At 38.9% G+C, this 12,985-nt stretch overlaps 1 protein-coding gene across 1 annotated transcript in view; it reads left to right on the top strand.

The window, feature by feature from the left end:
* The window catches only part of Phlpp2 (PH domain and leucine rich repeat protein phosphatase 2), a 67,273-nt gene continuing 54,288 nt past the window's right edge, over nucleotides 1-12,985 (top strand). The window contains exons 1-2 of the mRNA XM_047527131.1: nucleotides 1-180; nucleotides 6,795-7,075. Coding sequence (XP_047383087.1) covers nucleotides 82-180; nucleotides 6,795-7,075 — 380 coding nt within the window. The 5' untranslated portion in view covers nucleotides 1-81. The remainder of the gene's footprint in view (nucleotides 181-6,794; nucleotides 7,076-12,985) is intronic.

Genomic DNA, 12,985 nt, shown 5'->3' with positions numbered 1-12,985 from the left:
GCCGCCGGCTGCTCGCGCGCGCGGCCGAGGCTCCGCGCGCCGTCGCGCCGGCCGGGCGTCCCTGTGCAGCCTCGGCCGCCGATGGGGGAGGTGGAGCCGGGGCCCGCGGGCCCGCTGGAGCCCCCGGAGCCGCCCGAAGCGCCCGCGAACCGCCGGCCGGCGGGGATCCGGGTCCTGAAGGTGAGGCGGCGGGCAAGCGCGCGGCTGGGGAGGAGAGGGAGAGGGTCGAGGCCGCTCCCGCCCCGCCTGGTGCCGGAGGCAGCTGGCGACCCCCGCCCCGCGTCAGCCAGTCGGTTCCGCGGCTCAGCAGCCCAACACCCAGCCTGGGCACTGCTGTCCGGGCCGGGGCCCCCGCGCGGCGCCTCCAGTCGAAGCTTCAGCCGCTTCGGTCCCCACCGCTGCCCATCCCTGGCCGCGCGCCACCCGCCTGGCAGGCCCACGCCTTCGGGCCGCTCGCCGCCGCCGCCCACCGGCTCCTTCGCCTCCCGGCGCCCGCCTCTGCTTCCATCGGCCGCGCCCGGATCCCGGGGGCCGGCTCCGGGGGCCTTTCGAGGGCGGGCCGCTCCTGGAGGGAGCGGGACTGCAAGTACGCAGGGCTCTCCCCGGACACCTGAAGACATCACCCCAGCGGGAGGATGGCGGCGGTGATTGGCCGGGCGCCGCGGGGTGCGCGGGCTGCGCCGGGGGGAGCGGGCACGCTCTGCCCTCGGGGCTTACTATCCAAGTTCCGACCCAGTCCGGGCTCCGAGACGCGACGGGGGAGGCGGCCCGCCCCGCCCGGAGGGAGAATCCCGGGAGGAGCTGCTTCCCGGGGACTCGCCGGGCGTGTTGCGGAAGGGAGGAGGGGCTGGGCCGAAGGGGGCATTCCTGCTCGCGGGAGCGGGTTGACAATCCAGGGAGACCGTAATGGGGGGGGGGGGGCGTTATGCAACAGGCAACTAGCGGGGTGTTTTGGCAGGAATTGGGGGAGTAGAAGGATATGAAAATATGCAGGCAAGGGGTGAGTGGAGCCTTGAAGGTGTTGACAAGAAGTTGAAATCCAGAAGGAATGCATGAGGCAGGGAGGAACGGTAACGATGTCTAAAGGTAGGGGTTGTGGAGGCTAACTAGGTATTCTCTACTAGCCTTTGAAATAGTTGAAAATTTTTTCTGTAGGTCAGATATGTAAACTAGGAGTCCTTCCAGAGGTGGAATGGAATTACTCTAAGACTTATCTAGAAGGGGAATCGGCGGGATAACTTGCCCAGGGGAGGAAGATCTGATGTTTTTCAAAAATAGTTTGCAAAATGATGACAATACATGAGGTTAAAAAATTAGGTTAGGCCACAAATGTTAATTAACGTTGTCGTTGAGCAGTATCTTCTCTTTAAGATCTTTGGTAGGACATCCCAAAGATGAGAACATAAAAAAATAGATCTGATGGACTTAGTGACTCCACGAAGCATCATAAACCAGTTCTCTAACACGTTAGACATTTTTTTTTTATCTTCAAGTCTTGTAATATGGTGACTTAAATAACTTTTCAGCATTTACTCAGACTTCTTCATAAACCTTAAACTGATTTATTGAAATTTATTTACCCTCGTTGGAAAGTAATTACCCAACGTCTTTTGGATATTTAAAGCTGTAAAGTCACAAAATGTAAATTGTGCATGAACTCAATAAAAACAAAAATTCAACTAGCTTGGGTTATCAGGGAATGGCAGGTCTGAGAAACAGGTAATGCCTTCTGGCCTAGAAGGTAAACAATTTTGGAATTTTTTTTGTTGTTGTTTTTAATTTTTTGGTGGTGAGGGAGTGAATTGTGAGAGGAATTGAGAATTAGACTTGATTGAAGACAATTTTCCTCTGGTTCCCTGAAGTTCCAATTTGGGAACCATTTGAAAGATTGCAGTGATCTTGATTCTGGTACTGAGTTTCTGTTGTGAGAGGCTGTCTCTAAGACTTTTGCATCCTTTGCTTTACTACATCTAATTAACATTGTGATCCTTGCAAGTAAATGGGATAGTCATGGAGAATAGGTGCTGGGTGTTCCACACACAGACATTCTCTTAAGTAGCAGGGTGGCTGACTTTTTTGTCAAGTGAAACTGGAAAAGAATACATAAGTAAACAGATGACTTTCTGAACTGAAAAGAAAGTCATAATCACTCACATATTTTTGTAACTCTTTTATACTTACTATCAAATAATGAACATCATTATGATCAAGTAATATAGGTCTTTATAAAAAGCCAGACTAGATCAATTTCCATCTTTATAAGGGGTTTTGGCATATTTCATTTAAACTGTGCTCCCTGTGACAGATGTGGTATTGCATGCCTGTAGTCTTAGCTACTCAGGAGACTGAAATGGGTGGATCACCCTGGCCCAGGAATTCAAATCCTGTCCAGTCTGGGCTACATAGTGAGACCACATTTCAAAAAACAAACAACAACAAAACCCTCAAATTGCTAAAGCATAGGATTAGTAAATTTTTCAGTTTTCTTACAAGGTTTTTAAACTTAGTCTGTAGAAGATATGTGATACAACTAATATAGTTTGTGAGTGCTATGAGGTTTTTTTTTTTTTTTTAAGAACAGTTTTAAGTTTTCATTAAAATAATACGGGTGTATGGTTTATAAATCAATATCAATTTTTTTTTTCTTTTTTCTTTCTTTCTTTTTTTAGAGACATAATTATTTAGGAAAGCAGTTACCCATTCAGGGGAGAATATGGACTGTCTCAGAGAGGAGACTTTTTTTGGGGGTAAAGTAAGATATATATATATATATTCAAGGGACAATATTGCCATCTTGACAGTGAGAAGCTTTGGGGAAAAATAAGGCCTACACATTTAAGGGAGAATGCAGGCCATTTCCACTAGGAGAAACAGCTGATACCAAAACATTTAAAAAAATTTTTTTTTAGTTGTCAGTGAACCTTTATTTTTTTGTATGTGGTGCTGAGAATAGAACCCAGTGCCTCACACATGATAGGCAAGCACTCTACCACTGAGCTTCAACCCCAGCCCCCAACACATTTTTAAATGACTGAAATATTTTTCCTTTTCCTATGTCATCTCACCCATATGTTCCAAAATATTCCAGAACATTTATATCTCAGAGATGAGCCTTTATTGTTTTAAAATTTAGAATGCAGAAGCATTTCCTATCTTCATGTATTTCACATCCTAATAGAACTTACTGAGAGGGAGAGTTACTTTGCCAGACTTTGTTTTCATCATGGATATTTTAGAGTTAAGGTATGTGGGCACCTTTGAACTGATTATAGGCCTAATATTCATCTTCTTTTTTAGAGAGTTAAAAATGTAAAAGTGAAGTTGTGGGTTTTCAATTCATGGCTTACTCAAAAAAATTTTTGCTTTCTAAAAGCATTTTAAATCTTTAATGTACTCTATTATGCTTGTTTGTTGTGAGAAGTGTTTAGAGTTGTGCTCCCTTTTAGAAAAGTTTGTGATAACAGCTTTTATATAAGAGTAAGGGAGAAGCTGGGTGCTGTGGTGCACACCTGTAATCCCAGCAGCTTGGGAGGCTGAGGCAGAAGGATTGAGAGTTCAGAGCCAGCCTCAGCCAAAGTGAGGCACTAAGCGACTCAGTGAGACCCTGTCTCTAAATAAAATACAAAGTAGGACTGGGGATGAGGCTCAGTGGTCACGTGCCCCTGAGTTCAGTCCCTGGTACCCGGAAAAAAAAAGTAAGGGAGAAAATTAAGTGTTCTCAATCCAGCAATTCCGGTGGAATGCTCATTCTAAAAGCTGAAGGCAGCAAGAGGACGTTATCATCTGTAGTCCTGGTTCATAAGAAGTCCTTTCCAGCAGTTACCTGATGCTTTAGGCAGTGGAATAAGACATTCCTGAGAAGGAAGCAGTAGGTAATTCAGCCTTGGCTAGTAATAGTGGAACAGTATGTCTAGATTGTCCCTGTAAGACTTTGCATATTCTCCAGGCCTTTTCAGTGCCAATGATCAGATTCAGGAGAATGCTATCTAGTAAAGCTTTAACAGCTGTTTGTCTTCACAGGGTAGAATATATCACATGGGTAGGAGATAAATCCTCTGAGGTAAAGGATGACCAGCAACATATATACATATATTTTGATGAGGTAAAGTTCCTTAAGGAATTTAATAGTCTTAAGGGAATATATAAGCGCACTTACAAATGACTAGTAAAAGTTCTTCCAGAAGAAAGATCATGTGTGAACTAATATAATACTTCCTGATGGCTTTCTTGATAATTTTAAATTGTGAAGTTCAGTGGGCTGTTATTTGACTTTAGAAAGTTTTTTTTTTTTTTTTTTTTTTTTTTAAAGAAACCTTTTGGTGATTGTGTGGAGTAGTATCTGCTTGGTCTTTCTCTTCGCTTAATGTAGAAAGCAGAGCTATTGTGTAAACGTTACTCTATCATGTAGAGTATGTGACAGGGAGACCATTTAATGTTTCTCAAAGATTAAAAATAAGGAATATTAAAAATTAACCAGTAGTTAACCATTCAGTGAATAAAATGAATGAATGGTACAAATGTGATGCCCCTTGTATGTATGAAATAAACACTTGAAAGCTCACTGTTAATTCTGAAATGTTCAGCTTTGAGAAACTACATTTGATGGAAAAAGAGAGGCCTAGTTCCCACTTGTAGCAGGGATTTGTCCTAATTCCATGAAGTTACAATCGATAATCTTCAGGTTTTGAGTAGTTGTACCCAGATCTCCAAGCTCTGCAAAATGATGAGTTTGCCCATATTATCCTAAATTTAAACAGTGGGGTCATTCTCACGCTTGTTTTTCTTTCTTTCCACATGGGAATGCCTATTAACTTTTCCTTCCTCTTTCTTTACCATCTTTAGAAATTTAATTTCAACTCTCAACTATTTAATCTCAGTAAAACTAGCATTTACTTTATTTATAGGTATTTCTGCTTTTCAATGAACTATACTAGTGAAAGTATTTTATTTACTCCCTTTCACTTTGTAGCTGATACAAAGAAAAGATTGTAGGGTTCTCTGCAAAAATGAATAATGTGTTTCAAAGTTTGTTCAGCCTCCTACCAGAGTTAATTGAGCTCAGGTACTGCATATAACTCTGTGGCACTCTGTTAAGATACTATAGTAGGCTCAGTGGAGGAGAGGAAATATGGAATAAACAGAAGTATTTTCAAGGTGAAGAAGTTCTGCTGAGAGAGTAGTGTCATTCTTTCAAGGAAGGAGGGGAGAAGAGATGAGTGATTGCGATGTCTGAGTGGAGTTAAAGAATAACGTCACGTGAAAAAGTGGAAGGAAGATGTTTCTCAGTCAGTCACAGCGTTGTGGAATAGTGTATTTGGGGAGCTGTAAATAGTTGGATATGACTGAAACACAGAGTGAAGGGCAGTGGGAAATGAAACGGGAAGTATGTTGGTTTACTTATCAGTGGAAATTTCTTTTTGATTAAAGCGAGCAGAAATGGTCCATCATAAAAATAGAAGAGGCAATGTTGACTTGGACGTTTGTTATATTGACCGTAGCAGTTATATTGACTGTTTTTGTTTTGAGGTAGCGTGACTTCACAATACATATGTGAATTTTACATTCCTAGGTTATCAAATGCCACATTAATTTTTTTGAGACACGTCAGAAATGGAAAGAATATTTGTGCAGTATTGTGCCAATACTGTACTTACTTATTTGGAATATGAAGCAGAGGGTTAGGACCATAAAGAAACTTAAAAATATACATAAATAGACATGGACAGCCAGACGTGATCACACATAACCTGTAATCCCAGTTACTAGGGAGGCTGAGGTAGGAGGATCACTAGTTTGAGGCCAATCTCAACAACTTAGTGAGACCTTGTCTCAAATAAAAGTAAAAAGGGTGGGGCTGTAATCACTAGTAGATTACCTGTGGGTTCAAGCCCAGTACTGGGGTGGGGGGAGGACACATACAAAAATGTTTATTGCAGTATTTTTTCCAGCAGTGAAGCATTGGAAAAAAAATCGAATGCTGTCAGTAGGACAGTGGATAAATTGCAGTGTATTCATATAATGGAATTTTATTTTAATTAATGAACTGGGTATATTAATATACATATATCTCTAAGTCAATGTTGAACCAAATAAAATTGCAGAGTGAAATATAAGTATGTTAATGTTTAGATAAAGTTTTAAATCAGGTAAGACAATTCTATAAATATTTCCTAGTATTCATATGTGGCAAACATTGAAAATGTATGAAATGATAAGTACTAAATGCAGTTGTGTTCCTAGGGAGAGAGAGAGTGGTAGGGGTTTGTGGGGTTCCAGGTAACCTCAGTTGTATATAAAGGAAGGAATTATATATATTTTCTTTAGATTGATGATTTGAACTAAATATGGCAAAATGTAAAAAATTTGTGCAAGTTGGTTATTAGGTACATAAGTGTTTTTTTTTTTTTTGACACTTTACTGAAAATAGAAGAGGACCAGAGAACATGGATGGAAGCATGAACAACTGGCAGAAAAGAAAGTTATTATTCAGGTTAAGAATGGGCATGGCAGAGGCAGAAGCTCCATTAGGAGAAGGGGATGGTTGAGCAGAATTGGTGAATATAAAATAGGTGGGGTGAGGGGCTGGGGTTGTGACTCAGTGGTAGAGCGCTTACCTAGCATGTGTGAGGTACTGGGTTCGATCCTCAGTGTCACATAAAAACAAATAAATAAAATAAAGGTATTGTATCATCTACAACTAAAAAATATTTTAAAAAATAGGTGGGGTGAGGGCTAAGCTTGTCTAATTCAGTAAATGTTCTAGCTAATAATTTATTTTTCTTGATATTTTTTAGAGAAATATGAAACGAAATGGCAGCAGAAATTGTTTAAATAGGAGAAGTAGGTTTGGTTCTCGAGAAAGAGACTGGCTGCGAGAAGACGTGAAGAGAGGCTGTGTTTACCTTTATGGAGCAGACACGACCACTGCCATTACAACTGCCACTTCCTCCGCTGCTTCTTCCTCCTCCTCTGACTTACACCTCGTCCTTTGCACAGTAGAGACACCAGCCTCAGAAATTTGTGCTGGAGAGGGAAGAGAAAGTCTTTATTTACAGCTTCATGGAGACCTGGTTAGGTGAGGCCTGAGTTTATCCACTGCAATATAAGTTGCATATGTTTCTGCTTAGAAGTGGACTTCAGGATTTTAATCATGCTGGGATTTATGTTGGTCATGGAGTCACTAGACTTGAAAAGAGATTTGTCCCTAGAATGCTGACTTTATGATTCTAGAATTTAGAAACTATCATGAAGAAAAATTGAGTCCTTTTATTTGGAATACACTGTAGGTCAGATATCTAAATTTAAGTAAGTATTTAAAAAGTTAATGATTTTAGTACATACCTGTAATTCCAGAGACTTGGGAGGCTGAGGCAGGAGGATCCCAAGTTTAAGACCAACCTCAGCAACTTAGCTAGCCCCTGTCTCCAAATGAAAAGGGTTGGGAGTATCTCATTGGTAGAGCACCTGTTTAGTACCCAGTAAAGTAACAGAACAAAACAAAAGTTAATTATTTTGGAAATTGTAAATAAAATGAAATTGAAATGTATAAAACAGTATAGAGTGAGAAGTCAGTACTCCTTTGTTTCTGGTGCCTCAACCACCCAGACCTTTTCATGAAGCTGATTGTTATTACCCATTTCTTATGCATTCTAGGGATATTCTGTGCAAATATAAGCATATTAGACATGGTCTTAAAATTTAAAAAAAAGAACTGGGGACAGAGCTCAGTGCTGTAGTGCTTAGCATGCTCAAGGCCCTGGGTTCAATCCCCAATAACACACACACACACACAAATTAATTAATATGAACATATACACATAGTCATGCATGAGTACATGTGTCCCTATGTATGTATATTTAAAACTAATGATGCTGTGTGTAACACATTTTGACTTACTTCCTCTAAGAGATCTTTCCCTATTAATATTTATACAGTTATCATTATTTAGTGGCTATAATAGTATTCCATTTTATGAGCTCACCGTAATTTTAGCCAATTAACTATTATGGGCATTCAACTTATTACCAGTTCTTTGTGTTTACAAACAGTGCTGCAGTTAATGTCTTTGTATCTTTGATATCTCTTGTACATGAGTGTCTCTCTGTAGGATAATCTCCTAGAAGTGGAGTTATTGGGTCAGTGATATAACAATTTATATTTTTGATAGATATTGTCAATATCCTCTTCATAGAGGTTATATTTCCATCCAAAATATAGACGCCTACCCATTTCCCCTTACTTTCTCCAGAATGTTAGTATTAAATTTTATATATATATATAGACACGTGTATGAGGACATATCTGCTTGAACATAGAAACAATTGTTGGACCTCAAGCATGCTAGGCAAGCACTCCACCACTAATTACAATTCCAACCCCTTGACTGTGTTTAAATTAGAGAATCATAAAGTTAGCATTCCAAAGACAATTCTTTTCCAAGGCTATTGGCTTAGATTTTTGCAAAACTGAGGAATTTTAGTATTTCATTGTTTTATGTTTCATTTTTTAGTGAGTGAAATTGAGCGTATTTCCACAGATTTAAAAGCCATTCATCTCTTAAATTTTTTTTATATAAACATAAAGAAAAAGTCTCATGGTCTTCTATTATGCATATGAATTCTTTGAGCTTTTTTTTTTTTTTAAATCACCTTTAGTTCTTAGAATTAGACATCAGATAAGAGTTCATTCTTTAAATGCCTGACCATTGGTTTTCAGTCTTCCCCATTCCCTCTAATAAAGAAATGTCTTGAAACAGAACTCAAAGCTGTGGATTCAGTACTACTGAAAGTGAGAAAGGAAGCTCCCTTACACCTTGAATGTGGTAATAATAGTAGCACCTCTAGCTGAGCTGAAAATTGATGTCATTTTAAAAGTGTAAACTGAAGTTTACTGTGTATTTCTTTTAGGATTTGGACTAATTCTTGAAAAAGTAGATTAGCATTTGAATGTTTTCCTTGTTCACCAGTTAACTGCATTTCCCAAATCCATTTGTTCAAGGAAAGGATCAGACTAAGGGTGATCCTTAGGCTTTTCTAAATCTTAACGCTGTTTCTGATCTAATTTTATCAGGTGGAAAGCCTTGACCTAGATTATAGCTGTTAGTGATTGATTGAGTTCACTTATTTAAGCATATGACTTACTCATTTGTTTTCTAATGTATATGTATGCAAATATATTAGAAGTGTGGAGAACTGTCTGGAGTTGGTTTGCTACTACTAGCTGTAATATTAGGTATTAGTTGTATAATTAAGAATCCTAATGTGATAATAGTTTACTTACTTATGTAAATCTAAATTGTACCTCAAGTAGATTATTTAGCTGTTTTTAGCACTGTAGTCTATTTATAATGAAATAACCCTTTGAAGATATAATTATTTGAAAATAATGAAAACACTGTTGAACAGTGCTTTGAAAGAATGGATATGCTTTTATTGCTGGAGTAGGAGTTCAAGAACTTATCCAAATAAGAACGATGATTATGATGATGATAGATCTTAGCTGACATTAAGCACTTGCTTGTGCTAGTCAGTGTGCATAGTGCTTTATACACATTTTCTCATGAAATCCTTATGATAATTCCAAGGGGGAGATAGTATCATCCCTTTTAGGTGAGGAAGAGACTTTGAGAAAAGTTCGGTAACCTGCTCAAGGTCAGGCAGGAACGAACAGATGAGGCTGTTGAAATGCCTAACATTCAAGGTAGATGACAGACTTCCTTTCTTCCAGTAATGTTCCTGCAGGAGAGGAGCAGCTCCCTTTACTCAGGTTTACCGTTTAATCATGCCTATTTCAAGATCATCTGATCTCTTACTCAGTTGTTAATTGCTTGTGTTCAACCTTATATTATCTAATCAGAGGAGAAGGTACTTTCTTCAGAATAGCCCTTTATAAGACAGCTGACAATCTAAGGGATTATCATAATTAAGAATCTTTTTTTTTTTTTTTTTTTTTTTGCTGATTACATAAGTGTAATGTGTTCATTGAAGAAATCTTGGAAAATCGAAAGGCATAATGAAGGAAAACTATTCAGTGTTTATATAGATTATCTCTTTAAATCTCAACAATTGTGTGAGTTAAAAATTATGTCCATTTTATCACTGAGGAAAATGAGGCTTAAGCATCGCACTACAGAATTAGCAACTGGGAAATAGTAGAGCTGGGGTTTGAACCCTGGCATTCTGAAGTCGAATCTCATTCTCAAAACTTATATTGGTAACATTTTTTTCCCTAGATCTTTTTTTTGACTACACATCCACTTGTCCCTTCCTCCCTTACTTTCCCTCCATCCCTCCCTCCCTCCTCCTCTCTTTCTTTCTTTCTTTTGTGGCACAAGGGTTGAACCTAGGGGTGCTCTACCACTGAGCTACATCCCCAGCCCCTTTTTTTTTTAACTGTAATTTTTTTATTCATTTAAAAAAATTTGTTCTAATTAGTTCCAACCCTTTTTGTTTTTTATTTTGAAACAGGGTCTTGCTAAGTTGCTGAGACTGACTTCAAACTTGTGATCCTCCTATCTCAGGCTCCGAAGTAGACATATAATTCTTAATAATTACATATTTGGGCTCATACCATATATTCAATTTTATATCCTATGTCACTTAATATATCATCTTAATTTCACTGTTATTAAAAATTCTTTAGATACTAGTTTTAATAGCTATAGAATATCCCATTTTATGGTTATACTGTAAATTATTTAAAATTGAGAGATAATATGCAATAGTGCTGTAGAGGTTCAATTCTAGACTGAGAGTGGTTGGGTTAAATTCTTCCTTTGACATTACTATATGAATATATAATCTGTGCCTTGGTTTATTTTTCTGTAAACTGGAGGATATTAATATTTACATTGTTGTCATGAGGATTAAATTAATTACGTTATACAGATTAAATGAATTAATACATACCTGTAAAGTAGTGCTTAAATCATCCATTTAGGAAGCTTGTTAAAATAGATTCTGATTTAGTAGATGTGGGAGGGGGCCTGAGACTTGTATATTTCTAAGTTCCCAAGTGGTGTATTATACTTTGAGTAGTAAGAGAGTGAATGATGTCTGGCCACTAATTAGTACTCATTTCTTTCTTTCTGTTTCTCTTTTTTTTCTTCCTTTTTTAGTGCTGGTGATTAAACCCAGGGTCTCTCACATGCTTAGCATGTGTTCTGCCACTGAGCTATACCCCTAGCCCCATACTCAATAAATTGCCTATTAGGGTTGTTTCAAATCATTTAACTCTTAATAGTGTTGTGTTGATTAAACCAGTGCCTATAAATCTTTACATTGCTGGTTTTTCTAGGTAAAAGTCTAGAAATGGATTATTGGAACTAAAATCTATGTTTTCTCTAAATCATCCTTTATTTCCTCAACTTTTTTTTATAGTCATGTGCTTGTCATTTGAGTATAAGTGAAAGTTACTAACTTAATAGAAGTTTAGCACTTGGAGGAACCTAAGAGTGATACCTACTAGTGAAAATAAGTCTGCCCAACACTAACCCCCCACCCCAATTATATTGGGGGAGGCAGGGTTTTTTGATTGTCATAACTACTAGGGAGAGTCACTGGCATTTAGAGGGCAAGGGACCAAGAGGCTTAGGGTCTTCACTGTGCAGGATAGCAAAGAATTGTCCTGTCCCCAAAGCCAGGCACTTCCCATTAGGAATTAGTGATTCCATCCCCCGCCCCCCTTTTTTTTTTAAATGAGTGTGAAACAGACTCAGAGAGTCCAGGTCGTAAGCGCATTCCTCAGACAGGCTCTCGTGGTAGAGCTGCAGTCGGAATGCCTATGTCTACTCGCCCAGTCTATTCCTTACATTATTCTGTGTGGTGCTGTCTTTTCTATTGAACTGTTCAAGTGATAAATGACACGCTAGTGAAGCATAGTGTAATTGTTGCTTTCTGTCCGAAGAGTTGTAACAAGATCGTATGTAATAAAATGGATTGCCCTTTGATTCTTAGTCATCAGAATGACTAAGATTTCTAAGTGTTTGATAGCCATCTTTAAGATAAGCTGAGAACTAATAGGATGTTTATAGCACTCGTGGGATTTGGGATTGAGTTCTAGGTCCCTTTTCTGACATTGACTTGTTGAGTAACTTCTAAGTCAGCAAATTTTGTTGACTGCACAAACACACATCCACACCTTTTGTCTTCCCCTTTTTGCAGTGCTGGGCATCAGACTCATGGCTTTGCACATACTGGTCAAGTGCTGTACCACTGAGCTACATACAACCTCAGCCCTGTTTACCATATTTTGAACTGAACTGATTATCAATAAGGAGGAAAAGGAGTTTTATTGTTTTGTTTCGTGCTTCATTCATATTTCTGTGCTACTTAAAAACCTTAAAAGAATGTATTATCAAAACAAAATTGAAATATAAATAATTTATTTTGAAATAATTTTTTAATATTTTAATACTTCTGAAATCAGCTTGTATTTTACTGTTTATGGTAGGTCACAGTTTAATTGGCAGTGCTTTTTCTTCCTTAATGGTTATTCTGACACCATCTGGTTTACTGCAGTGTACTTCTGACACTGAGCACCAGGATTAGTGCTGACTTCACATATTAAAGGGCATGGTCCTGCTGGGTGTGTTGGTGCACATCTGTAATCCAACCTACTTAGAAGGCGGAGGCAGGAAGATCACAATTTTGAGTCCAGCCTAGGCAATTTAGCAAGATTCTGTCTCAAAATAAAAAATGAAAAGGGGGATGTAGCTCAGTGATCGAGTACCCCTGGCTTCAGTACCCAGAACTACTAAAAATAAACAAATAAATAGGGGACATGGGTCCCCTCAAAACTGCCCTTACTCCACCTGCTCTTTGAGGGTCTCCAGGCCACTTCTTTTTCTGAATAATTGTCTACAGATTTGGAAGTTCCTACAACCCCCTTGGGTTCAGTAATTTGGTGCAAAGACTTATAAAACTCAGGAAAGTTCTTTATTACAATTACAGTTTTAATATAAAGAATACAAATCAGAATTGGCCA

This window comes from Sciurus carolinensis, chromosome 16 (genome assembly GCF_902686445.1).
Source record: "Sciurus carolinensis chromosome 16, mSciCar1.2, whole genome shotgun sequence".
Classification (NCBI taxonomy): Eukaryota; Metazoa; Chordata; class Mammalia; order Rodentia; family Sciuridae; genus Sciurus; species Sciurus carolinensis.
Note: the sequence above shows the minus strand (reverse complement) of the source record. Positions and strands in the feature narration are given on the sequence as shown.